Source organism: Elgaria multicarinata, chromosome 21 (genome assembly GCF_023053635.1).
Source record: "Elgaria multicarinata webbii isolate HBS135686 ecotype San Diego chromosome 21, rElgMul1.1.pri, whole genome shotgun sequence".
Classification (NCBI taxonomy): domain Eukaryota; kingdom Metazoa; phylum Chordata; class Lepidosauria; order Squamata; family Anguidae; genus Elgaria; species Elgaria multicarinata.
The window spans coordinates 14821088-14848581 of NC_086191.1; the positions used below are offsets into that span (position 1 = coordinate 14821088).

General features: G+C 51.5%; 1 protein-coding gene across 1 annotated transcript in view; it reads left to right on the forward strand.

Annotated features, from left to right (window-relative positions):
• Window positions 1-3761: 3761 nt before the first annotated feature.
• LTBP3 (latent transforming growth factor beta binding protein 3) overlaps window positions 3762-27494 on the forward strand; it is a 36511-nt gene continuing 12778 nt past the window's right edge. Inside the window, exons 1-16 of the mRNA XM_063146182.1 lie at window positions 3762-3979; window positions 10710-11012; window positions 12035-12249; window positions 14372-14477; window positions 15910-15984; window positions 16172-16294; window positions 17088-17246; window positions 18672-18878; window positions 19148-19164; window positions 19420-19498; window positions 20882-20977; window positions 22754-22879; window positions 23891-24022; window positions 24115-24243; window positions 25879-25998; window positions 27119-27241. Coding sequence (XP_063002252.1) covers window positions 3916-3979; window positions 10710-11012; window positions 12035-12249; window positions 14372-14477; window positions 15910-15984; window positions 16172-16294; window positions 17088-17246; window positions 18672-18878; window positions 19148-19164; window positions 19420-19498; window positions 20882-20977; window positions 22754-22879; window positions 23891-24022; window positions 24115-24243; window positions 25879-25998; window positions 27119-27241 — 2074 coding nt within the window. The 5' untranslated portion in view covers window positions 3762-3915. The remainder of the gene's footprint in view (window positions 3980-10709; window positions 11013-12034; window positions 12250-14371; window positions 14478-15909; window positions 15985-16171; window positions 16295-17087; window positions 17247-18671; window positions 18879-19147; window positions 19165-19419; window positions 19499-20881; window positions 20978-22753; window positions 22880-23890; window positions 24023-24114; window positions 24244-25878; window positions 25999-27118; window positions 27242-27494) is intronic.

Genomic DNA, 27494 nt, shown 5'->3' on the forward strand with positions numbered 1-27494 from the left:
ACATTACACCAGTCCTAAAATCTCTTCACTGGCTGGCAGTTAGTTTCCGGGCGAAGTATAAAGTGTTGGTTATCCCCTTTAAAGTGCTACATGGTTTGGATCCAGGCTACCTGCAGGATCGCCTTCTCCCGTACAATTCGCCCCTCACACTCAGGTCCTCTGGGAAGAATTTCCTTCAGCTAGCAAAGACTAGGTTGGCAACCCCATTACCCAGAGGACCTTCTCTTCTGCTGCTCCCAGACTGTGGAATGGTCTGCCGGAGGAGACTCGTCAACTTAACAGTCTACTAGCATTCAAGAAAGCTATAAAGACTGATCTCTTCCGGCAGGCCTATCCAGTGGAATTTTAAGATGTTTTAGTATGTTTTTAGGATGCTTTTGGGATGTTTTTAACAGTGTATACCATGTTTTTAATCAGTATTTTATGTATTTTACGCTTATTGTTGTTTCCTGCCTCGATCCAATTGGAGAAGCAGGTAAGAAATAAATTATTATTATTATTATTATTATTATTATTATTATTATTATTATTATTATTATTACCATGGGGGCCTGGCTAGTCAAAAGGCAAATAATTCACCCAAGAAACTGAGTACAACCAGAATTCATCACAAGCTGAATATGAGCCAATAGTGCGATATGGCTGCAAGAAAGGCCAATGCTATTTTGGGCAGCATTAATAGAAGCATAGCTTCCAAATCGCGTGAGGTTCTGGTTCCTCTCTATTCGGCCCTGGTGAGGCCTCATCTAGAGTATTGCGTCCAGTTCTGGGCTCCACAATTCAAGAAGGACGCAGACAAGCTGGAGCGTGTTCAGAGGAGGGCAAGCAGGATGATCAAGGGTCTGGAAACAAAGCCCTATGAAGAGAGACTGAAAGATCTGGGCATGTTTAGCCTGGAGAAGAGGAGATTGAGGGGAGACAGAATAGCACTCTTCAAATACTTAAAAGGTTGTCACACAGAGGAGGGCCAAGATCTCTTCTCGATCCTCCCAGAGTGCAGGACACGGAATAATAGGCTCAAGTTAAAGGAAGCCAGATTCCAGCTGGACATCAGGAAAAACTTCTTGACTGTTAGAGCAGTACGACAATGGAACCAGTGACCTAGGGAGGTGGTGGGCTCTCCCACACTAGAGGCCTTCAAGAAGCAGCTGGACAACCATCTGTCAGGGATGCTTTAGGGTGGATTCCTGCCTTGAGCAGGGGGTTGGACTGGATGGCCTTATAGGCCCCTTCCAACTCTGCTATTCTATGATTCTATGATTCTATAAGAATAGTTTGAACGCTGAAGCCAATCTATGTATTTTGACCCCACTTGAAGTGGCTGAAATGCATCTCCTAAGACTTATTTACTGAACTACAATATGCAAAGATTTGGGCATCTTGACCCCACCTTCTTTGCCTTTGCCACGCCCCTTTCGCCTCTGGTAACACCCACCAGAGGAATGGGTGCCCAGAATGTCTCCGAAATGGAATTCCGCTGTCGGGCTCAAAGAGGTCGCACACCCTTAGCCTACACCAAATTCACTTTCCTGCCATTTGAACCAAGTAGGTCATTTGTTGATTAGGGAATTGTTAGTTGATCTGCCTTTTCCACCAATTAATGTGTAAATAGAACTGTCTTGTTACCAAAACTTCAATGTAGCTGCATTTTGTTGGATTTGTTTCTTTCTTTGTTTGACATGTTGAAACACTGAGGGGGAACTTTGCAACTTAGTAACAAACTAAAAACAAACAAAGATCTTTAATAACTTTTGTTTTCATTCCTTTTACAGTAACTGACTAGCTTCAAACAAGTAGATAAGACTTCAGGTATCTGCAATCTACTTTTCTTTAAAAAAAAACCAAACCACTAGAACTAGTTTCAGTGCAAAAATTCTTGGTTTTTAAAGTTTGCATAAACATTTATCCTAATACACATATTTTCCATGCAACTTTGTGCCATGAAAACATATTTTGCAAGCAGTGTTTTCCTAATGTAATGCAATTTTGAACGTTATTTTCACTCAAGAGGTCACGATTTCCCCCCGAATATTAGAGAACGCGGACGCAAAATGCGGAGAAGAGCAAATTTCAAAGGATAACGGAGTCCGACCTCTGGAGGCTGCTGGGGCGCCAATTCCCATCAACCCCATCTGAGGGTAAGGAATCATGGGAGCTGTGTAGGGATTATTATTATTATTATTATTATTATTATTATTATTATTAATTGCATTTTTATACCGCCCAATAGCTGAAGCTCCCTGGGCGGTTCACAAAAACTAAAACCATTCAAAGTATAAAGCAAGAAAGGGCGATATGCTTGTGTACACCAGTTGCTGGGGAACATGGGTGCTAGGGTGCTGTTTCACTCATGTCCTGTCTGTGGGTTTCACCCAGGAAGCTGGTCGGCCACTGTGTGAACAGAATGTTGGACTGGCTGGAACCTTGGTCCAATCCAGCATCATCAGGGCTCTTCTGATGTTCTGAGGCTATTCTTGGGTCCTCAAGCCGAAGCGACGTTCTGCGGCCAACCGATGTGAGCTCAGCCTTCCCCAAGCGGCCGCCTTCCAGATGTGTAGTCCCACACATCTGGAGGGTGCCTGCTTGGGGAAGGATGGCGCTTCCTCCTAGCTGGGGAGGGGAGCAGCAAGAATCATAGATTAGCAGAGTTGGAAGGGGCCTCCAAGGCCATCCAGTCCAACCCCCTGCTCAAGGCAGGAATCCACCCTAAAGCATCCCCGACAGATGGTTGTCCAGCTGTCTCTCGAAGGCCTCCAGTGTGGGAGAGCCCACAACCTCCCTAGGTCTTTGGTTCCATTGTCGTACTGCTCTAACAGTCAGGAAGTTTTTCCTGATGTCCAGCTGGCATCTGGCTTCCTGTCACTTGTTCTCCCCGTCTAGTCCTTTATCCGACCTTTTCTCCTCTTTGCCCTTCCTTCCTTCCTATCCAGTGGAATTTTAGGATGCTTTTAGGATGTTTTAACAGTGTATACTATGTTTTTAATCAGTATTTTATACTTACTGTTGTTCCCCGCCTCGATCCAGAAGGAGAGGTGGGTAAGAAATGTGTTATTATTGTTGTTGTTGTTATTCTTCTTTCTTTTTTTCTTTCTCTTTTGTCTTTCTTTCTCCTCTTTCTTTACTCTTCTTTCTTCTTCGTTTCTCAATTTTTCTTTCTCCTCTTTTCTTTCTTCTTTCTTTCTCAACTTTTCTTTCTTTCTCTCTCTCTTTTCTCCTCTTTCTTCACTTTTCTTTCTCCTCTTTCCTTCCTTTCTCCTTCCTTTTTTCACTTTTCGCCTCTTTCCTGTTCTCCTGGCCCTCCCCGTCCCGTCCCCCCCCCGTCCCCCCGCTCTCCCTCTCTCCCTCTGGCTCCGCCGCGCCCCCTGCCGCCCCGTCCAGCCCCCGTCTGGCTCCGGCCGGGACCGCCCCTCCTCCTCCTCGTCCTCCTCCGCCCCTCGGCGGAGCTTGGCGGCGCTCCCAGATCCCTGCCCCCGGCCGGAGATTGGCTGCGCCGGGCGGGCGGGCAAGCGAGCGGGCGGGCGGGCGAGCGCCTTCCAGCCTGGCAGCCCGGCGACGAGCCTCCCCGCGCGCGCTCCGCCCTGCCGCCCCCTCCGCCGCCGCCGCCTCCCCCCCGCGCGCCCCCGCCCCAGGGGCGCCCCGACGGCGGGGCCGAGAGCGCGGCATGCCAAGATGCCCCCGGCGGGACCGGCCGTGCCGCTGGGGCTGCTGCTGCTGCTGCTGCTGCTGGCGCTGCGGGGCTGGCCCGGGGCCGCCGCCGCCTCCTCGTCGTCCTCGTCCTCGTCGTCCTCCTCGCTGGGCCCGTCGGAGCGGACGGCGCTGGCGCGGGAGCGCTTCAAGGTGGTCTTCGCGCCGCTCATCTGCAAGCGGACCTGCCACAAGGGCCAGTGCCGCGACAGCTGCAAGCCCGGCAGCAACATGACCCTCATCGGCGAGAACGGGCACTCCATGGACACCCTCACGGGCTCCGGCTTCCGCGTGGGTGAGCGAGCGGGCGAGACGGGGAGGGCTCCGGCCGGCCGGGGAGGGGGCACTAGCCCAGCTCACGCTGCAACACCCGTCGGGCCCCGGGGGGCCACCAGCGCCTTTCCTGCTCTGGCTCAGCCTCCTCTAGCCTGAGGCGCCAGAGACTGCAACACCCATCATTCCCCATGGGTGTTGTAGTGATGGGTGAGACTACAACACCCATCGTTCCCCACCGGTATCTTTCCTGCTCTGGCCCAGCCTTCTCTGCTCCGAGGCACCACACTACAGCTCCCATCATCCCCTGACGGCCCACAGAGCCCCATCATCCCCATGGGGGGAGGCAGAGGCTTCTTTCCTATTCTAGCCCAGCCTCCACTAGCCTGAGGCACCAGAGACTACAACACCCATCATTCCCCAGGGGAGCTACAGGCTTCTTTCCTACTCTAGCCCAGCCTTCTTCATCTTGCTGGACTTCAACACTTATCATCCCCTGAGGGCACGCAGAGACCCATCATCCCCATGGGTGTCACACTAAACGCCCATCACCTTCATGGGGCCCACAGACCCCATGACCAAGGATGCTGGGCCCTGCTCAAGCCCAGCCTGAGGCACCACACTACAATTCCCATCATCGCCACAGGGCTCATAGAGCCTGTGGGAAGGGCTGATGGGATCTGTAATCAGGCTGCGTCCGAGAAAGGCAGGAGGGTGGCGGGTCTTTAGCTCCAAACAGACCTAAATTGGGATTGCGTATTTGGAACACAGGGCTGAAAGTTTTCCAAGCAAGAGGTTTAACTCTTCCTCTCTCTAACCCAGTTTTTCTTGACCTGAGGCCCTCCAGATGTGTCGGGACTACAACTCCCAGCATCCCCCAGCTGGCTGGGGGATGCTGGGAGTTGTAGTCCACCCCTGGGCTACATTTGTCCCAGATGTCGCTCAGACCTAGCCGTCCCCTCCATCCGGCGGTGCGCGCCCTCTGACACCGCCAGCCCTGACCTGCTCTCTGGTGCGCGCTAAATCCCAACGTGTGGCGACACTGCCGTGTGTCGGGATGCAAGCATGGCGTGATTTTTGCCAGAGTGAACCCTCATCATTTTTGGGGAAGGGGGGGGCGTTTAAGTGGGTTTTATTTTCAGAGCGAGACCCGCTCTCCTGACGTGTTTGTTTTGGGATGTGGTTGCCACCGGCCTTCTCACTCGAGGGCCCTTAATTTTGCGCACTGTTTACGCATTGCATTGCGCACACACACACTATTTCCCCAGTTTCTCTCCCCTCCCTCTCTCTCTCTCTCTCTCTCTCTCTCTTTCTTTCTTTCTTCAACACCCACCCCCTGTCTATTCTTCCCTCAACTGCTTTTGGCTGGCGGAAAACTTTACCTCATGTCCCGGCCCGTCTCTTGGGGCCCGACGGCCTCAGAGTTGCGGCAGCTGAGCTCAGAACTGTTAGCCAAACAAATACACACACAGAACCACGCTGCCTTGCCGAGGCAAACACGCCAACGGCTGCCAGGACGTTTGCTGGCCAGAGAGGGAGGCCGAAAGGACCTAGGAGGCGGCTTCGTTTCGGAAGGAGTTCACTGACGGCTCAACGCCAGAGCCTGTTTCGAGTGCCAGGCAGAGGCCTGTAATTAAATTGTGAGCCGCCACGGCCCTCCTCCCTTCAGAATTTGAGCCTGGGGTTCGGATGGCCCCGAGGTAGGACAGTCAGCCGCTAAGCTACACAGAGCTCCGTCACTTTTGGGCAGGACTAAGAAGGGGAGTGAAGGAACTCACTGCCATAAGATGTCGTGATGGCCGCCAGTTTGGATGGCTTTAAAAAGGGGTTGGATAAATTCCTGGAGGAGAAGGCGCCCCATGGCTCTATTCAGTATCAGAGGCAGGATGCTTATGTGTACCAGTTGCTGGGGAACATGGGTGGGAGGGCGCTGTTGCACCATGTCCTGCTTGTTCATCTCTGTGTGAACAGAGTGCTGGACTAGATGGACCCTTGGTCTGATCCAGCATCAGGGCTCTTCTGATGTTCTGAAGTTCTTACCTGGAGAACCTGGGTCCCTCTCCATCTATGGCTCTTTGCTTTAACATTGAGCTCTGGTCTGTCAGTGGATAACGCGGAGAGAATCTTTTGCTAACTGGGAACTTGGCCTCTGTAAATCGCCATGCACATTGGTTGCGCATACATATGAAGCAAAACTGTGTAGTTACGCCCAATTGAGGCCTGCATTTGGAAAAACATGCGTGGATTTTCACTCAGAAAGAAAGGAAATAGCGCGACCTTGATTTGGGCTTGAGTCGGAACCCGCTTCTGGATGGAATTTAGAGAGCTTTTTTTTGGATTCGCACACCCCTATTTTATTTATTTATTTATTTATTTTATTTATTTATTACATTTCTATACCGTCCAATAGCCGGAGCTCTCTGGGCGGTTCACAAAAATTAAAAAACATTCAAAGTATAAAACAACAGTATAAAACCATAATATAAAATACAATATAAAAGCTCAACCAGATCAAAACAGCCGCAATGCAAAATTACGAATTTAAAACACCAAGTTAAAATGTATTTATAGACTTAAAATGCTGGGAAAATAAAAAGGCCTTCACCTGGTGTCTAAAGGCATACAACGTAGGTGCCAAGCGAACCTCCTTAGGGAGTTCATTCCACAGCCGGGGTGCCACAGCGGAGAAGGCCCTCCTCCTGGTAGACAACCTTACGTTAGGGTTGGGGGAAATTCAGGTCTGGGGGTGTCACATCCAGCCATCCTGGGGCCCCAACTTGCCTTCTCGGATTCCCCAGAACAACACGCTGTCGTCCCCCTCACCAGCGGTCATTTCGTGGTTTCTTGGCTTTTCTGCCATTCCCCCACCCCGGCAGTTGAAAAGTTTGAAATGCTGCTTTACCGGCCGTAAGAGCTGGAAGCTACAACGGGCTGATGTTTTTGATGTGTGTGGTGTTCCTGAGTCTGCCCCTGGCCCTGCACAACCCTGGAATCCAGCCCCAGAGACCGTCTCTAAAACCGAATCCCACCCCCCACCCCTGCTTGGAGGAGGTTCCCCACCCAGTATATAGATAAATAACTTGGCTGCCTTACAGGATTGTTTTAAGACTCACTGAAAGAATGTACATAGAGGAGCACTTTGCCACCAAGAGACGAATGCCAAATAGTATTTAAAACCGAAAAGGGGGCGCCCCACGGTGCGCGGATGTGGAGTAAAAGGAAGGTTTCTCATCTCGCGTTTTTGGTTTCAAAGGGAAACAACGTTGGAAAATGTTGAAACGCCCCTTTTCTGGAGCGGGTGTTGCGTCTGGAGGTGGCCGGAGACACTCACACACGCAGAAGAGCGCCCCTTTTTCGCGCACAGCGGCCTTTTGCGTTTGCAGTCGTCTTCCTTGCATGGATTTCTTTACCAGCTGGGCTCGGACGTGGCTGCCAATTCCCCCATTTTAAATCCACTGATGGCTGGAGGCAAAAAAGGGTGGTTGGGGCGCTCTCGCGGAAGATTTGTCTTGGCCGGGGGCCGTCTGCGTACAGGAGTGGGAAAGGGTGGTAGAAGCTCATGTCCTTTCAGCTAATGGAATCCAGAGGTGGAACTTTGGCCGGGAAACTCCTCTCGCTCGCCAAGAGCGGGAGAGAGGTAGAGGTGGAGCCTCTGGGAACATGCAGAGAGCCAAGATTCTGAATTCGTCCAGTCTGGTTCTGGTTCCAGGCCAGAAAGGGGGCACCACCCCCTCCCACATTCTGCACTCTCCTCTCCCCCCCCCCGCTCCCCGAGCACTTTGGATCTGGCTTTCTGTTTCCTTCCTGTGTTTTGTTTTCCCCGCACAAAAGTTCAAGATACCCGAAGGGCCCCAAGCCACCATGTTTGTTGAATTTGCAGCTGGGGAAGGAGGCTGCTGGTTGAAGAGATAAGGCCAGCATGTGAAGGGACTCCTGCTTCCTTCTCCCAGCTGATGGCTTTCTGCTCTTAGCTGCCGTGCGCCTCCCCTTCGTCCCCGTACCTCTCTGGCTTGATATCTCCTGACCTCTGAAAGGTTCCTGTTGCTCGGTGGAATTGCCTTATCCAGGACCATTTCCTTTCAAGGCTAGATCATAGAATCATAGAATAGCAGAGTTGGAAGGGGCCTATAAGACCATTGAGTCCAACCCCCTGCTCAGTGCAGGAATCCACCCTAAAGCATCCCTGACAGGTGGTTGTCCAGCTGCCTCTTGAATGCCTCTAGTGTGGCACTAGTGTGCCTCTAGTGCCCACCACCTCCCTAGGTCACTGGTTCCATTGTCGTACTGCTCTAACAGTCAGGACGTTTTTCCTGATGTCCACCTGGAATCTGGCTTCCTTTATCTTGAGCCTGTTATTCTGTGTCCTGCACTCTGGGAGGATCGAGAAGAGATCCTGGCCCTCCTCTGTGTGACAACCTGTCAAGTATTTGAAGAGTGCTCTCATGTCTCCCCTCTGTCTTCTCTTCTCCAGGCTAAACATGCCCAGTTCTTTCAGTCTCTCCTCATAGAACTTTGTTTCCAGACCCCTGATCATCCTGGCTCTCCCACCCTAGAAGCATTCAAGAGGCAGCTGGACAAGCATCTGTCAGGGATGCTTTAGGGTGGATTCCTGCATTGAGCAGGGGGTTGGACTCGATGGCCTTGGAGGCCCCTTCCAACTCTGCTATGATCCTATGATTTCAGACGTCCCCGCTTAGGCTTCCAGGCCCATAGATTGCAAATCATGCCCAGGAGGCAGAAGTTTACACCTGCACGCCTCTCCTGGGCTCTTAGGAAGTGGTGCCACCGCCGTTCCCATTCAGTAGATGATTCAACTTCTGAGTCATGTATTGATTCAGAATTATATGTCCCCACCTGTCTGAGATTCTTCCCTCTGGGCGTGCTGTGATGCGAGTTCTGAACAGGAGGGTGCTGTCCCCTGCGTGTCCTGCTTGCAGGCTTCCCGTGAGCAGCTGGTCGGCCCCTGTGTGAACGGGACGCTGGATGAGATGGACCCTTGGCTTGATCCAGCAGGGCTCTTCTGATGTTCTCATGCTTCTTTTGGGGGCTTCCACAGAAGAACTTCCCCATGGATTGTAATTCGGCATAACTAGTGGAAACGCAGAGGGTTCTCTGCCTCCTGGCACCACTTTTTGAGATGGCCTTGCTGGGATTGCTGATGATATAAATGATCCTGAAGAGCTCTTTTTAGCCTGCGGGAAGTTCCTAGGGGCCACATTCTAGCAGATGAAGACTAAAGTGGTGGTTGGAGAAAAAGGGGTGGAACTGGTGGAAAGCACTGTGGTCGTCTGGGGAACTCCAGATTGGGACCCTAGATAGGGTGGATTCCCCCCCACCCCTGTGCCCCCCTGTGGTTCCCCACACCTGCTGAAGGAAGGTACGGGCACCTGCAACGAGTTGTCTGGCTTTGACTAGAGCAGTCTTAAGAATGTCTACACACCCTCCCGAAAACCAAACTGAAAAATCCCCAGCCTTTCCCTGCTGGATTTGGTCTTTGCATAGCTGGGCTCTGTGCCCTGTCCTTATATTTGCTTTTTTGTGAATGGAGGCATTGGGGCGGGATCAACCTGCAGTGTTGGAGCAGTGGGGGTGGGCATTCATTTGCCAGCTTCCTGTCTGCTGACTCAGGGCTCAGGATTCAAAGAGGCTGAAAAATGTTGTTGCAAGTGGGGCCTCTTCCCTGGCGCTGGGATAAACAGCTAGGAAGCCTGCCTTTCCCTCCTTCTTTTTCCCAGAGGCGGTTTTACCAAGGTTTTCTCCTCTGGGTAAGGAACACCGCAGCGGACGTGTTTTTGAAATGGATTTCTTGACAGGCGCTTGTGTCACTTAAACCGAATCCGTCCCTCCAAAGTTGGAGATTCCACAGCGTTGGTTTGTTCCACGCTGAGCACAGAGCTAGGCTGGTGGATCCAATGGTAAAAGTTCCAGGTTAGGAACATCATCATCATCATAAACCTTGCTAGGGAAATCTTTCTCATTCCCCTAAATTAGATCAACCTGAGAGTCATCTACTTGCATTTAATTCTACTTGTACTTAGTGAACGTCAAAGCTTTTTAAAAAAGGACCCTACCCATGTCAGAGACGCAAAGCCAGACACATTATTTAGGCACATGAGGCAGAAAATCCCACAAGCGCCTTTTCTCATCTCTAGCAAGTACATAATACAATATTCACGAATTTATTTATTTATTTATTTATTTATATTTATTACATTTATATACCGCCCGATAGCTGAAGTTCTCTGGGCGGTTTACAAAAGTTAAAAACAGTGGACATTAAAAAAAAGTATACAAAATTTAAAACCATCAAAAATATAAAAACAACAGTATAAAACAGTATCCATTTTAAACAATAACAGTTCTGGGATCCATTAAAAAACAAACAGACTTAGCATATGCTGTTAAATGCCTGGGAGAAGAGAAAAGTCTTAACCTGGCGCCTAAAAGATAACAGTGTTGGAGCCAGGTGAGCCTCAGCGGGGAGATAATTCCACAGTCGAGGGGCCACCACCGAAAAGGCCCTCTCCCTTGTTGCCATCCTCCAAGCTTCCTTCAGAGTAGGCACTCAGAGGAGGACCTTAGATGTTGAGCGCAGAATTAGCTAACTGTTTGCTGCCCTTTTAAATCTGCTGCCCGAGGCAACTGCCTCACCCTGCCTCTTGGTAGGGCCGGCTCTGTGACGTTAATATATGATTCTCTCTTTCTCTCTCTCTCTCTTATCCATCTCTCCCCCTGCCCCGTTATACATACAGTGGTTTGTCCTCTGCCCTGCATGAACGGTGGCCAGTGTACATCCGGGAACCATTGCTTGTGCCCGCCGGAGTTCACAGGCCGCTTCTGCCAAGTGCCAGCAGGCCGCCATGGCCATGGCCAACAGGCCAGACTCCTAAGCGAAGGCCTCCCCATGGAGACCGGCTCCAGCAAACACGCCATCTACGCGGTCCAGCTCATCTCGGACAGCCACGGTGACACTCCCTCCGGCCCCGGCTCGAAAGGCACCGTCAGCCACTCCACCTTTATGGTGCCCCTTGGACCAGGGCAGCATTCGTCCGAAGGTACCCAAGGAGGGAGATTTGCAGGAGTGGGGTTGATGGGTTGGGTTTGGGGCAGGCTCTGGCTGTGGGGTGTGAGTGGGTGGGCATTGTGGGTAGTTTATTGGTTATATTTTTAATCCACCCTATAACCAATGTTCTCTGAGGGGATTACAAAGAGGTCTGTAATAAATCCATCAGATTAAGCCTGACTGCAAGGCTTAATTTGAAACCGAGACATGATGATCAGGCAACCAGGATGATCAGGGGTCTGGAAACAAAGCCCTATGAAGAGAGACTGAAAGAACTGGGCATGTTGAGCCTGGAGAAGAGAAGATTGAGGGGAGACATGAGAGCACTCTTCAAGTACTTAAAAGGTTGTCACACAGAGGAGGGCCAGGATCTCTTCTCGATCCTCCCAGAGTGCAGGACACGGAATAACGGGCTCAAGTTACAGGAAGCCAGATTCCAGCTGGACATCAGGAAAAGCTTCCTGACTGTTAGAGCAGTACGACAATGGAATCAGTTACCTAGGGAGGTGGTGGGCTCTCCCACCCTAGAGGCCTTCAAGAGGCAGCTGGACAACCATCTGTCAGGGATGCTTTAGGGTGGATTCCTGCATTGAGCAGGGGGTTGGACTCGATGGTCTTAGAGGACCCTTCCAACTCTACTGTTCTATGATTCATAGAAATCTGGATTCATTTGAACCCATTGCACATTTCTCTGACACCGCTACTCACACCCCAGGAAAGGGCCTACCAGCAAGAGCCCCCTGGCCTCGCTTCTCCCCTTCCCCATGGCAACCTGCTTGTTTGCCGGCCTCTCTCTCTCACCCAGACAACGGTCGGGACGAGGAGGAGGAGCAGGGGACGCCACGGCTCCCTTGCTCCCTGCCTCTCGAGCAAGCAAATGGGAGCCATGGTGGGAAAGACGAGGCAGAAGGGGAGCAGTGGTGGTGAGAACGTAGACGCACTGGGGATCCCTTGCCCGGGGGTCCTCTGAAATGCTGGTGCTGGTTAGAATAAGTGCCATCTTTTGCCTTCCAGTTCAGGTGCACCAGCCGCTGGTCAACGTCCGGGTCCATCATCCCCCGGACGCCTCGGTGCAAGTCCACCGGATCGACAGCCTCAGCTCGGAGGGTGGCGGGCCGGGCAGCCAGCAGCACCTGATCCAGCACCCGGCCCCCAAACCCGCCTACACGAGACCCCCCACCCAGAAGCCCCTCGGACGCTGCTTCCAGGAGACGATGCCCAAGCAGTCGGTGAGTGGGACGCCGTCTTGGTGATTCTGGTGCGGCAAAGTAATCATACAGTTCTGGTCACCACACCTGAAAAAGGATATTATAGAGCTGGAAAAAGTGCAGAAAAGAGCAACTGAAATTATTAAGGGGTTGGAGCATCTCCCCTATGAGGGAAGGTGACATCCACTGGGATTGTTTAGTGTGGAGAAGAGGAGGCTAAGGGGAGACGTGTCAGAGGTGGACAAAATCATGCATGGTCTGGAGAATGAGGATAGGGAGACATTTTTCTCCCTCTCCCAAAATACTAGGACCCAAAGGGGTCATCCCATGAAACTGATGGGTGGGAGATCCAGGACAAATAAAAGGAAGTACTTCTTCACACAGTGCAGAGTTAAATTAAGGAACTCACTACCACAAGATGTGGTGATGGCCACCAATCTGAATGGCTTTCGAAGGGGGTTGGATAAGTTCCTGGAAGAGGTGAAGGCTACCAAAGGCTACTAGCCCTGATGGTTGTGTGCTATCTCCAGTATTCGAAGCAATAAGCCTGTGTGCACCAGTTGCTGGGGAACATGGGCGGGAGGGTGCTGATGTACCATGTGCTGTTTGGGGGGCCCTGGTCGGTAGCTGGTTGGCCACTGTGTGAACAGAGTGCTGGACTAGATGGACCCTTGGTCTGATCCAGCATCAGGGCACTTCTGATGTTCTTATGACCGGAGAACAGAAAGAATGAGAGAAAAGGCAGCTGAAGTGATCAAGCCGTTGGGCTAGAAAGGTTGAAACTTTTTTTTTTTAGCATTAAAGGAAGTGACACCGAAACAGAGACATGGTTGGTCCTGTCTCAGTTTGTAATTGTAATTGTAACCTGCTCTTATTTTTGACTGAAGGTGGTGTTTTATACCGAAACGTTTCACATTTTAAAATACATATACAACCACCGCTCTGAAATCCTTTGGATGTGTAGCAGTATATAAATACTGTAAATAATAAATAAAAGATCTATATGTTTCAATATTTTAATTTTTAGATGTTAAAATCTATCAATTTATAAACTTGACGCACGACTGGTGGTCAATTTTTTTGTTTTTAGAGACATGATGTTCACTCAACACAAGTGGGGAACTTGCCGTCCTCCAAATATTGTTGACTCCAACTCTAATCAGCCCCAGCTAGCAATGGGCAGGGATAATGGGAATTGTAGTCCAACAGACTAGGCCAGAGGTTCCCCACAGTGAAACATTTTATTTTTTTTAGTTTAGTGTATTTATATGCTGCCTTTTCAGAGCAAACTTATCAAAACACATATGGTTTTAAAAGTGCAATTTGTTACTTACCTAAATGGAACTTCCATGTTCAGGAGCAGTATACCTGATCAGTAGATGTTGAGGAGAAACAGCCATGTGAATGGCTGGAGACCGAGCTGAAAACTAGATGTACCTTTCAGCCAACCCAGCCTGGAGATAGATGGATGGATAGATAGATTTAAAAAATTGCAGGAGAAATAGTTGCATATATTGGGAGACGGAGAGAAGGTACATTTATTTATTTATTTATTTATTTATTTATTTTATTACATTTATATACCGCCCCACAGCCGAAGCTCTCTGAGCAGTTTACAACATTACAGCGGTCCCCAACCTTTTTGGCACCAGGGACCGGTTTCGTGGAAGACAATTTTTCCACAGACCCGGGGTGGGTGGGTTTGAGGGTTTTTTTTGGGAAGCCCCCCCTGTGTCCCGGTGAGATGGTGCCCTGCGCCCAGGTACGCTGGGGTGGGGGTGGGTGGGTGAAAGCAGCTCACCTGCGCGGCCCGGTTCCTAACAGGCCACGGACTGGGACCGGTTCGTGGCCCGTTGATTGGGGACCCCTGCATTACAAGCCACACGGTCGCAGCTGCTCCCCCTGCTAAAATTGGCAGCGTGCATTTTAGACACCCTCAATGAGAGCTAGTCACTTGAAACACAAAAATTAAACCAGCCAGCCTCTTGATATATTTGTTTTCACGCTTGGGGTGGATTTTATTTTTTTCCATGCAGGGTGAGGATTGAGTTCAGGTGGCACAGGGGGTGAGGATTGGGTGGAGGAGCTGAAGGATAAAAAATTGTGGCCTCTTCTCTTTCTTCTCTGGCTTTGTCTCTCCCAGTGTGGAAGCAACCCTCTTCCAGGCCTCACCAAGCAAGAAGACTGCTGTGGAAGTATTGGCACTTCCTGGGGCCAGAGCAAATGCCACAAATGCCCCCACCTGCAGTGTGAGTCGCCTTGCGCCTCCTGTCTCTTTAAGAGAGGCATTTCAACCTTAGCCGGGCGGCTGGGGGTGGGGGGGAAGCTGCACCTGTTGAATTGCTGCCGCTGCTAAATGCGGAGGCCCTCTGCCAGGGTCGGGGAGTGGAAACCAGAGAGTGGATCCTAGTTAGGGAGAAGAGACTTTTGCAGAGAAGGTGTGGGTCGACGGGAAAGGACCTTTTGCACCCAGTGTGCCGCGTCTGGCTTTGCAGCGTCGTCGTGGGGCTGGCACTAACGGAGCCGGGACCGGTTCTCTCTCTCTCTCTCTCTCTCTCCACCACCCGGCTCCCCACCTGGGCCCCGGCTTAATGGATTTTCCAGTCCCCGCCACTGCCATGCAGAGGGATGGGTGTGTTTGTGTTGGACCAGGGTTGGAATGTGCTTGGCCTCTTTGCTCTTCCGCCTCTCTTCTAGTCCCGAGGCAGCGGGCCGGCCTCCTCCTCGCTTTCCCGCAGATGGCTGGCTGGCTTGGCAGTCACACACACACCCCCACCCGGCAGCCTCCCCGTGACCCCTCCCTCCCCGCAAGAATGTCATGTTTGATGTCCAACATGGCCCAGCGGACGGAGGCGGGAGGTGCTTTGCTTTGCCTCCCCCGGGCACACATCACGTCATTGCGTTGGCGCTGCGGAACGTGTTGCCATCCTAGGCTTGGGTGGTCAGGCCAGACAAGGTGTAGCCAATGGGCATTCAGATAACAGCCCCGTCTCAAGACCCGTCATGAAACAAAGGATCTCTTCTCGATCCTCCCAGAGTGCAGGACACGGAATAACGGGCTTAAGTTAAAGGAAGCCAGATTCCGGCTGGACATCAGGAAAAACTTCCTGACTGTTAGAGCAGTACAACAATGGAATCAGTTACCTAGGGAGGTTGTGGGCTCTCCCACACTAGAGGCCTTCTAGAGGCAGATGGACAACCCTCTGTCAGGGATGCTTTAGGGTGGATTCCTGCATTGAGCAGGGGGTTGGCCTTGTAGGCCCCTTCCAACTCTGCTATTCTATGATTCTAGGATTCTATAAAGGGGGACTTTGCAAACACACAGGCGGGCGGTTGTAACCCCCCACAATTGATTCCCATAGGGCTTTTCCCAGACTTTCCTTTTCGGGGCATTCACCCCAGATCTGTTCCGGAGACCGGTTTGTGAAGGCGAAGGGGGCGAGCTCAGATTCCTGGCTCCGAGGTCAGAGTGCTAGCTCTGACCTCGGATCCAGGAGTCCAAAGTATCCTTCCTCGCCCCAAATCTGCAAACGGGCCATAGTATTGCTCCCTCCATGTATTGTTAAGTTTGAAAAACCATATATTTAAAAAGGAAGAACTCCCCTCCGCTTCGAGAATGTGGGTCAGTGGGGCTGCACTGCGCGTGACGCTCATTGAAGGCTTGCGTTTCCTCTCTTTCAGACGTGGGGGTTCAGAAAACGTTGGGGAGCGACTGCCCACAGGGATACAAGCGACTGAACAGCAGCCACTGCCAAGGTATGAGAGAAAGAGGGTCTCTCTGTGTGGATCACTGGGGAAAACTCACAAGCAGGACCTGAGCGCAGTGGCCCCCTCTGGCTCGGTTTCCCCAGTATACTGCCTCGGATGCTAGAGGTCACGTGGAACCATCGTGATGAGTAGCCACTGAAAGCCTTCTCCTTCATTTCTTTCTCCCCCCCTGCAGACATCAATGAGTGTGCCATGCCGGGAGTGTGCCAGGGGGGAGAGTGTTTGAACACCCAAGGGAGCTTCCGCTGTGCATGTAAACCAGGACAGGTCTTGGGGCCTTCCCGGACCCATTGTGTGCGTATGTATCTCCCTTATCCCACTCACGCCGACCCCCAATCTTTCTCTCTCTCTCTCTCTCCTCTCCATCTTCTCCCTGTGGTATGGTTTATAAGCTCTTTGGGGCAGAAAGAGTGTGGTGGTGGTAAAGAGAAAGAGAGAAGGCATGCAGAAATGATGTAGGAGCAGGCAACTTTTGGGGCCATTTGGGAATTCGAGGAAACTCTCCTGGGGTCAACCACAAAATTGTGTCCCATTCTGGGCTCCACAATTCAAGAAGGATGCAGACAAGCTGGAGCGTGTTCAGAGGAGGGCAACCAGGATGATCAGGGGTCTGGAAACAAAGCCCTATGAAGAGAGACTGAAAGAACCGGGCATGTTTAGCCTGGAGAAGAGAAGATTGAGGGGAGACATGATAGCACTCTTCAAATACTTGAAAGGTTGTCACACAGAGGAGGGCCAGGATCTCTTTTCGATCCTCTCAGAGTGCAGGACACGGAATAACAGGCTCAAGTTAAAGGAAGCCAGATTCCAGCTGGACATCAGGAAAAACGTCCTGATTGTTAGAGCAGTATGACAATGGAACCAGTGACCTAGGGAGGTGGTGGGCTCTCCCACCCTAGAGGCCTTCAAGAGGCAGCTGGACAACCCTCTGTCAGGGATGCTTTAGGGTGGATTCCTGCACTGAGCAGGGGGTTGGACTCGATGGCCTTAGAGGCCCCCTCCAACTCTACGATTCTATGAAGCCTCTGCACCACTCCGGTGTTCTGACCTTCCTCTTTCCCCCCTCTCTCTTTTTTCGACGGGGAGGACAGCGGAGAAGGCTGGCGAGAAGAGTTTGTGTTTCCGGCTGGTGAGTGCTGAGCACCATTGCCAGCACCCGCTGCCCACCAAGCTGACCCGCCAGACCTGCTGCTGTAGCGTGGGCAAAGCCTGGGGGGCGCAGTGTGAGCGGTGCCCGGCCGACGGGACGGGTAAGTAGGAGAGGGGCGTAGCGAGCCGGGTCGCACCGCTTGGTCCCTCTAGCCAGGGACTGCCGACGCTGGGCGTGTTCGCATGTCAGGACAAGCCGCCGTGGGGCAATGAGCCCACAGGGCAAAAAAAAAATGATTCATTTAAATTAATTAAATGAATCCAGCCGTTAAATTATATTAATTTAAGCCTTTAACTTGAATGAATTGAGTGAATTTTTTTTTATTCATTCATATTTTTATACTGCCCAGTAGCTGAGGCTCTCTGGGCAGTGCACAATTATTTATTTATTTATTAAATTTATATACTGCCCCTTAGCCAAATTAAACCCATCACATGCAGGCTTCGTGAGGTGTGGCGGCTGCCATTTTGAATGCAGGAGCCGTAGCGGGCGGGCACCGTGGCTTGTCACGTGGTGCGAACACGGGGGGGGGGGGTGAGTCACGTCGCTTGCATCACCGGGGAACAGCCTTCCCCCACCGTGGGCCCCTCTGGATGTGTTGGGACTCCCAACTCCTCTAATCCTCCAGCCTTATGGGAGTTGTAGTCCCAACATATCCAGAGGGGCCCAAGTTTATTTATTTATTCATTTATTACATTTATATACCGCCCCATAGCTGAAGCTCTCTGGGCAGTTGCCCTAGAACCACCCATGACTTCAGACTTACAATTGAAAAGACGTGACACAAAAGGAAACTGGACTGGGAGGGAGGAGGAAAACCGAAACTCAGGTTCTTCGTTTCATAGGTGTTGTTTATTTATTTATTTATTTATTTATTACATCTTTATACCGCCCAATAGCTGAAGCTCTCTGGGTGGTTCACAAAAATTAAAACCATAGTAAAACAACCAACAGGTTAAAAGCACAAATACAAAATACTGTATAAAAAGCACAACCGGGATAAAAGCCACGCAGCAAAATTGATATAAGATTAAAATACAGAGTTAAAACAGTAAGATTTAAATTTAAGTTAAAATTAAGTGTTAAAATACTGAGAGAATAAAAATGTCTTCAGCTGGCGACGAAAGGAATACAGTGTAGGCGCCAGGCGGACCTCTCTGGGGAGCTCATTCCACAACCGGGGTGCCACAGCAGAGAAAGCCCTGCTCCTCCTCCTGTTTAAGGCAGGGTTGGTCGAAAACAAGCTCCCCGCAGCCGTTCCTTCTCGGGCCGATGCAGGAGGCTGATTTGGTCGCCCCCTTGCCACGGTGGTCTTCCTGGGTACAGGCCTCGCAGCGGCCCTTGGTTCTCTGGCTGACGGATACGGCCAGAGCCTGCCGTACCAGGGAACTCTCAGCCAGAGCCGTGGGCGCGTTCCTTCGGGCAAAGAGGGGCGATGCACTCTTGAAGCGTCACACCGTTGCATTACGCCGCCATCGTGTGACTTTTCCCCTCCCCTCACGCCCGCCCCACGCCATCTTGCCAGCTTCTTTCCGAGAGATCTGCCCCGCGGGAAAAGGCTACCACATCTTGACCTCGCACCAGACCCTGACGATCCAAGGCGAGAGCGAATTCACCCTCCAGATCCACCCGGACGGAACCACCGACTTGCAGCAACAGCAGCAGCAGCAGCAGCAGCAGATGGAGCTGCCTACCCGCGCGCCTCCAGGCAGCGACTCCCAAGAGCCAGAAGGTGAGTCCTTGCCAGGTGGGGAAAAACAGTGGTGAGGGAGTCCCAGAAGGCCCAGAGCAGCAGGCTGGGGGTGATGGAAGCTGCGGTCAAACAACTAGGGCCGTGGGAGAAATTCCTCCGTTCGTTTTCGATCAGGAGTTGCCCCGTTCGCAGCTTCGGGCCGTCCGCGGACCCAAGACGCCACCCGCGGTTTGCAGCCGGTTCATTCCCAAGCATGCGCGCGATTTGCAGAAATCTCTAACGGTCCCCTCTTGGTTTGTGTTTTGCAGCCATCACTCCAGCTGCGGTAAGTGCCGGCCCCGGTGCCGGACCAAGGACGAGGAAAACTGAGATGGAAAAGAGTGGAGTGACTGCTTTTAAAAAGGGATGTGACCCGCTTCCCCCGCCCTGCCCCAAACGTATCGCTTCGTTCAAGTGTGAGCCTTACAAGGGTGGGGGCCCAACTGTTTCAGCCGCAGAGTGCCCAGAAGCTAGCAATTTACAGACCTGCCTCGCCCTATAATTTCATCCCTTTCTTCTCTCGTTCTCCACCTGTTTTCAGTTGCCCAGCTACGTGACGACGTCGGAGGAACAGTTGGTGTTCTTCGTCAACACCCCCACCTTCGGGCCCCGTTACCCTGGTGAGTGAGGAAGGATTTCGGTGATGCCGGGGGGCACGGTTGTGGGAATGCTCTCGGCGAAAGTGCCCCCGTCCTATGCTTGGGGGCACTGCCGGTCAAGAGCCTCGTGGCATCAGTTTCCTAAACTGTAACCAGTGGGGTTGGGAAGGCAGGGCTCACTGGGACACAGCCCCGGGATTTTTTTTACAAACAGGGACACTGATCAGGAAAAACGTCCGGACAGTTAGAGCGGTACAACAATGGAACCAGTTACCTAGGGAGGTGGTGGGCTCTCCCACACTAGAGGCCTTCAAGAGGCAGCTGGACAACCCTCTGTCAAGTATGCTGTAGGGTGGATTCTTGCATTGAGCAGGGGGTTGGACTCTATGACCTCGTAGGCCCCTTCCAACTCTACTATTCTATGATTCTATGATCAGGGCCGGCGCTAGCATTAAGGCAACTAGGCAGCCGCCTAGGGCGCAGACCTCAGAGGGGTGCAGTACTGACCTTTAAGGGTCACAGTTTTATACAAATCAGCTGTTTTAAGCGGGGGGGGGGGACATAATAAATTTATTTATTTATTTAAGCATTTTTATGCCGCCATTCGGCCAAAAAAGGCTCTCACGGCGGCTTACAAAAGTATTTCTTGACAGTCCCTGCCCACAGGCTTACAATCTAAAAGACACGACACAAAAGGAAAGGGGATTGGGAGGGAGGAGGAGGGGGGAAAGGAAAGGAAATTCAGGCACTACAATCTTAGCTGCAAAAGTTCAAGTTTTGTGCTTTTTATTTTTTCTACAAAACATCTGTTCTTAAAAATCGAAGTTGGCAATTTTTTTTTGGAGGGGTGCAAGTAGTTCGCCTTGCCTAGGGTGCAAAATAGTCTGGCCCTGGCCCTGTCTGTGATGTCCTCTGCCTTCAGAACTCCTGTTCCTTCTGAGATTAGCTGATCTTCCCATGTTAGAATGAGACTCTTGTTCAGGGGCGTCGTGACGGCAGGTCTCACAGGGACGCAGCCCCGGCACTTTTTAAATGAGCGGGGAACACGGACGTACTCTGCTGCGCCTTGCCCCCCAGACTCCCCTGTTTCCTCTGAGAGTAGCTGCAATCCTGGCAGTATCTGGAAGGAGTACGGATTTCCCCAGCGACAATATATTTGCCCTGTTGCCGTGCGAAGAGTTTCACACGGTTTGGTCGTGGGTGGGCAGCGGGAGGCCCCTTGGATGTACAAAAGGCCGCCTCTGGCTGGTGGAGACGAAAGCGGCTGGACGTGGTTTGTTGAAATGGATCAAAGCAGTTGCCTGCAATTTTGGGGACTCTCCTGGGGGCGGGGCATGGCCTGCACTTCTGCTTTTGCTGCTACACCACCGTCTAGAACCGTGTGTCTTGCTTTTGGCTGAACAGCCGTGGTCCCCAAGCCCACGACGGCAGTCCTGGTGAAGTATCCCGAGGACGACAAGACCGTGGACGAATTTGGCATTTCCGCCACACAGGAGACAGGTGAGCTCGACGAAGCGCTTTCGCGGTGCCGGAAATCGGCCGTATTCATCCAGTTCTCTGCTTCGCTCCTGCCTTTTTCCTGAAGGCATTCACTGGCGCTCCAGGCCAAACGGAGCTGGAAAAGTGAGAACTGCAACAAAATGGTGCAGCGTGGGGTGCTTCCGTTGAGGATTCCAGGTGCTCTGTTTCATCCCTGCCGCCCCCATCCCCAGGTTTTCTATCTCCACAGCCCATGACAGTCTGCATTCAGTGCCCGCTAAAGCATTCTCAGTTTTCTTTGGGCTCTTTTAAAGTTTTCTTGGTCTCTTCACCCCCGCTGCTGGACATTTCTTGTCCCATCAGGCTCCCGCAAACTTCCGGATAACCTTTTGTGTCTGGACGGTGCATGAGCACTGAGGCCCCAGAGAATCGGAATCACGTGAATCGCGAAATTCACATCCGAATGCCGTTTTTTAAAAGTTTTCTTTTGAAGGATGCAGAAGCCCGGTTCGGACGGTCAATTCCCGGCTCGCTACGCTACAAGGTAGCGGCCGGGAAGAAGTGGCAGGACCGTGACCCACCGTCACTTCCCTCCCCTGGCAACCTGGTTAAATTAAACCGCATCGATCTGTTATGTAGAAAACTAGCCAGGATCTTAAACCAACTTCAAATGGTGGTTTAATTAAACCATGATGTTAACACAGAGGAAGGGGGGTGGGTCACAAGCGAGCTTACGGCCGTGTTGCTTGTTCCCAGCTACTGAGCTGTGATTTCGCCGCTAGGAACCAAGTCTCCAGAACAGACCGCTGTGAAAGCGACCCTTTCCCCACCTGATGAAGCTGCAGCTGGGGAAAGGGTCTTCCCTGCTAGGGACCGTGGGGGTTACCAAAACACACCATGTTCAGTCGGTTTATATGAATGTCAAATGTTTCGGTAACACTCACTGGAGAACGAAGGATGGTGACCTGGAGAAGACTGGGCTCCACAATTCAAGAAGGACGCAGACAAGCTGGAGCGTGTTCACAGGAGGGCAACCAGGATGATCAGGGGTCTGGAAACAAAGCCCTATGAGGAGAGACTGAAAGAACTGGGCATGTTTAGCCTGGAGAAGAGAAGATGGAGGGGAGACATGAGAGCACTCTTCAAATACTTAAAAGGTTGTCACACAGAGGAGGGCCAGGATCTCTTCTCGATCCTCCCAGAGTGCAGGACACGGAATAACGGGCTCAAGTGAAAGGAAGCCAGATTCCGGCTGGACATCAGGAAAAACTTCCTGACTGTTAGAGCAGTGCGACAATGGAATCAGTTACCTAGGGAGGTTGTGGGCTCCCCACCCTAGAAGCATTCAAGAGGCAGCTGGACAACCATCTGTCAGGGATGCTTTAGGGTGGATTCCTGCATTGAGCAGGGGGTTGGACTAGATGGCCTTGTAGGCCCCTTCCAACTCTGCTATTCTATGATTCTACGACCGTCGCTTTGAACGAAGCAGAAAATGCCTCCCTGAAATGCGCAGAGCCTTTGCATAAAAAAACCCCGCTTCTTTCTCCGGCACTGGGGACACGTTTGCCGGTTTGTCTTCTTGCTACCGGTGCTATTTTCCCTTCCTGCATCTTTTGTCAGTCATAGTCAGACTGACCAATACCAGAGCACCACGCTTCTGTGTCCCGGTTGCTGGGAAATAGAACGATGATGATGATGGTGATGAAGATTGATCAGGGCCGCCCGTGCCTTGAATGCATTTCTTCTCCTGTATGTCTCTTTCCTCCTCTTCTCCCCCTCCCCTCCACTCCCCCCCAGAGACAGACATCTGCAAAGTAAACCGTAACATCTGTGGCCACGGTGAATGCATCCCGGGAACGCCCGTGCACACGTGCCATTGTAACCAAGGATATCGCTGGCATCCTCAACTCAGGTATTGCGTAGGTAAGGGCCATCTTCCCTTGAATTCTTCGCTCACTCATACATTCCCTGGACCTACCTGTGTCAGAAAAGTCATCACCCAGGTACCTGATTGCAATATCTAAACTCCTCTGTCCTCCACTAGGTGTTAATTTGAGACTCTTCCCCCCCCCCCCGGAGGCCTTCTGAGCATGCACAGAGTGGCTCTCACTCTGCCTTGGGGGTGGGTGGCTCATTCATAAAATGGCGACTGTGGTGACATGGCCGGTTCTAAACCACTCATTCCCCCAGAAAGCAAACTGTCAGGACTCAAAGAAAAGCCACTCACCGGAAAACCTCAGCTGTTGGGGTGATATAGAAATGTACTAAATAAAAGAAAGAAAAAACCTAATTGCAAGGCAGGGAGGGGGTGTCAGAGCTCCGAAACACAACCCCCCTTTTGGGGAACGCAGATAAAGGGGACACTTTGTTCTGCAACATGCCAAACTCCCATACATATTTTTAAAAGAAGACGCTGGCCCTGTTCAGAAGACACCTTAAACCATGGCTTTAACCACGGTGGTTAAGGCAGAAAGCAGGGCTGGGTTCAGAAGACACCTTAAACCATGGCTTTAACCACGGTGGTTAAGGCAGAAAGCAGGGCTGGGTTCAGAAGACACCTTAAACCATGGCTTTAACCATGGTGAATAAAGCAAAAAGCCTTAATCACCGTGGTTTAAGGTGTCTTTTGAAGACGGTCTGGATTTCTGGCTTAGCCACCGTGGTTAAAGGTGTCTACTCTAGCGGGCCCATTTAAATGTTTAAAAAGAAAATAAAAGTTAGGAGGAGCAGAGAGCCTGGCAGACACCAAGAGAGGCCTCCGTGGGCATGTTGGTGCCCGGAGCCACCGTGTTGGACACCCCCGTCAGGTGGATGATCCCTGACGCCTAGATGGAGAAACGGGACAATCAAATGTAGCTCAGTTTGGCCCAGGCGCTCCTCCCTCACAGCTGTGTTCTGACGTGCCTCTCGCCTTCCTTCCTCTCTCTGCCTCAGACGTAGACGAGTGCGACATGGATCCCTGCGGCAAAGGCAAAGGAGTGTGTATGAACACCGGTGGCTCGTACACCTGCCACTGCAACCGTGGCTACCAGCTGAAGGTCCACAAGGGAGTCCGGTCCTGCATGGGTGAGACATCTGTGGGTCGAGGGAGAGAGAGGCCAGGGGAGTCCCCACCATCCTCCCTCCTCACGGTTTCTCCTCCCCTCCTCACTTGCCAGATATCGACGAATGTTCAAAGCCCAACGTCTGCGGGGACGGCGGCTCCTGTATCAACTTCCCGGGACACTACAAGTGCGAATGCCACTCGGGCTACCGGCTCAAGTCGTCTCGCCAGCCGCTCTGTGAAGGTACAGGGCTGGTGCTGTCGGGTTTCTCAGAAAACTCCTGCTTTCAATGGGAGGCAAATGATGAGGCTTGCTTAAGTAATCCACAAAGCTTTTATTAAGCAACAAACGTCTCTTCTACCTGAAGGGAGTCTGACCTCTTGGAAACGTCCCCCTAGGCAAAACTATGCAAACGAAGCAAGGCAATTGTCCGCTCAAGAAGGATAGGAAGCCACTTCCCAAACGCCTGTAACTTCAGAGTGCCTGGTGAGGAGCATAATCGAACTGACTTTCTCACACCTTCCTTCCGCCCCGGGCATTTGAGCTTCTGGCGGACCCTCGCATCAGCTAGCTTGTTGGGACACTCACCTCCAGAAGAAGGCTCCCTTCCCACTGAGTGTGTAGGATTTGGCCTTGAGGAGATAAGCTCTGGAGGGGGCTGATTTCCAGCTGGGGAATCGCCCGTGAGAGCTTCCTCCCCCACTAGTCCAGGCTGGCTGGTGTCTGGCGCTGCGTCTTCTAGTTCCGAATCTGATTCTGATTGATTACCTGAAACATCTTCTCCCAAAACAGGGGCAGTCAGGTTAGCCATGACAGGTACAGGGTTATGGGAAGGGCAGGGACATGTGTGGGAAGGCACTAGCTTAATTTTGAGGCAGGGTTCGGGTCCTGGGAGGGGCGGGCAGTGACGCTAACAAGATCACCATGGCACAGCACAGGGAGGCACCATAGCTCAACAAGGCGAAGGTCCCAGGTTAATCTCCGGCGCCTTGTAACAGGTACAGAAAAGCCCTTCTGTGCCCGAGACTCTGGATTACGGTTGCTTGTCAGAGCAGAGAGGGTTGAGGAGGAAGAACGTTTCTGTATTGCCTTATCCAGTGCTTGAACCCGTTTGGGGAACAGGGAACTCAACCATGTTGAGTTGCGCCTTTGCTGAGTTAAAGTATCATAGAATCATAGAATAGCAGAGTTGGAAGGGGCCTACAAAGCCATGGAGTCCAACCCCCTGCTCAAGGCAGGAATCCACCCTAAAGCATCCCTGACAGGTGGTTGTCCAGCTGCCTCTTGAAGGCCTCTAGGGTGGGAGAGCCCACCACCTCCCTAGGTCACTGGTTCCATTGTCATACTGCTCTAACCGTCAGGAAGTTTTTCCTGATGTCCAGCTGGAATCTGGCTTCCTTTAACTTGAGCCCGTTATTCCGTGTCCTGCATTCTGGGAAGATTCAAGTATTTAAAGAGTGCTATCATGTCTCCCCTCAATCTTCTCTTCTCCAGGCTAAACATGCCCAGTTCTTTCAGTCTCTCCTCATAGGGCTTTGTTTCCAGACCCCTGATCATCCTGGTTGCCCTCCTCTGAACACGCTCCAGCTTGTCTGTGTTGAATTGTGGAGCCCAGAACTGGACGCAATACTCTAGATGAGGCCTAACCAGGGCTGAATAGAGAGGAACCAGTACCTCCTGTGATTTGGAAGCTATACTTCTATTAATGCAGCCCAAAATAGCATTGGCCTTCTTGCAGCCATATCGCACGGTTGGCTCATATTCAGCTTGTGATCTACAAACAATCTACTTGCAATCTACAAGTTCTTAATCTGTCCTTTCTGAGATCTCTTTCTGGTCTTCCATTCTTGTGTTTTATTACTACCATCCCTTTTGCAGATATTGACGAGTGCCTTGACCCTGGGACCTGCCCCGACGGGAGGTGTGAAAACAGACCTGGCACCTATAAATGCAGCCCCTGCCAGCCAGGCTTCCGGGGCCAGAATGGCGTGTGTTACGGTAAGATGCGACCTACAGGCTTCACTTTGAGTCTGGATGCTTTTTTCCGATGCCAGGATCCTCCCCTAGATGCTTTGAAATAATATCAGAGTACCTTTGGGCATATGCTGAAGGCCTTTCCCAAACCAGCAGAACAGAGGAAACCACCTTATATATATTAGGTCAGACCGTGGGTCTTTCTACACAAGGCAGTTATTGTTCTCTCATCATTCCTTACTCACGGTTGTTTATGGGTTCTTTAGACGTGACCCTCCGGTTTCGCTTCTGTGTCTAACTAGCACTTTCAGAGATTTTGCTTTTTAAGAGCAGGGAAAATGCAGCCTTTCATTGCAAAAGTGAAAGATAGTGTGATTTCCTCTTGTGTATTTGCAGTATTCCGCTATACCACAGTGCCACCTAGAGGCCATGTAGCAGAACATCAGGGAAAGAAACATTCTTTTGCGTAGTGCTCGGATCCCAATTCTGTGGCAAAACCGAAAGTAGACACAGGGGATGAACAGCCTCGTGTAGAAATGCTCTATCTGTTTATCTAGTCCAGCGTTGTCTCTGATTTTTGGTTGTGGGTTCTCCAGGGTCCCTTTCCTGTTTCCTTTAAACAGGCGATGCTGCTAGAGATGGGACCTGGGGCCTTCTGTATGCAAAACAGGGGCTGTACCACTTAGCCATCCTCTGCACATCTGCGGTTTATTTATTTACTTACGGTTACATTTATACCACTCCAACGGACCCAAGGCGGCATACGTAATTGCCCTCCTCTCCTTTTTATCCTCCCAACAGCCCTGTGAGGTCGGCTGGGCTGAGAGTCAGCAACTGGCGCTAAGTCACCCAGGGAGTCTCCCGAGTCCCAGCTCAATGCTCTAACCACTACATCATACTCATTTTAGGCGTGCAAAACTCTGGATTCTCAGCTTGGGGCGTGCAGTGGTCTGGTTTGGCCACGATCCTGGTAGAGGGTTGGATGGCACTTGTGGAAAAGCTGAGTGAGGTGGCTGTGGCCTCTGGCTGTGGATTATGGGATGGCGGGCACTTCAGGCCCGGCCTTGCTTCAGCTCTCTTCTTCCGTTGACCAGGGCTTGGGTTCGGGGGGACATTCATTGAATTTCTCTTTCCCCCCCTCCAGATGTGGACGAGTGCTCTGAAGACGGTGCCTGCAAGCACGGCTGGTGTGAAAACATGGCCGGAACTTTCCGCTGCACCTGCGGCGATGGATTTGCTGTCGCACCCGATTCCCGCAGCTGTCTTGGTAATCCGCCCCAACACACACGCGCACACACACATCAGCACGCAAAGCTCTGCTAAGTGGGAGGAGACCAGCTTGGTCTGTTGTCTGTGACATCACAGCAGCACAGCCAATAGGAAGAGGGGAGGCAGCAGATGCTAAACACAGGTTTCAGCAATCCTACTGACGAGTTTCGAAAAGCCCAGGAATGTTTGTTATGTTCCTCCTAAAAGGGAAGTTAAGTTTCTGGTCCTCATTGGGTCCATGCACTGGTCCA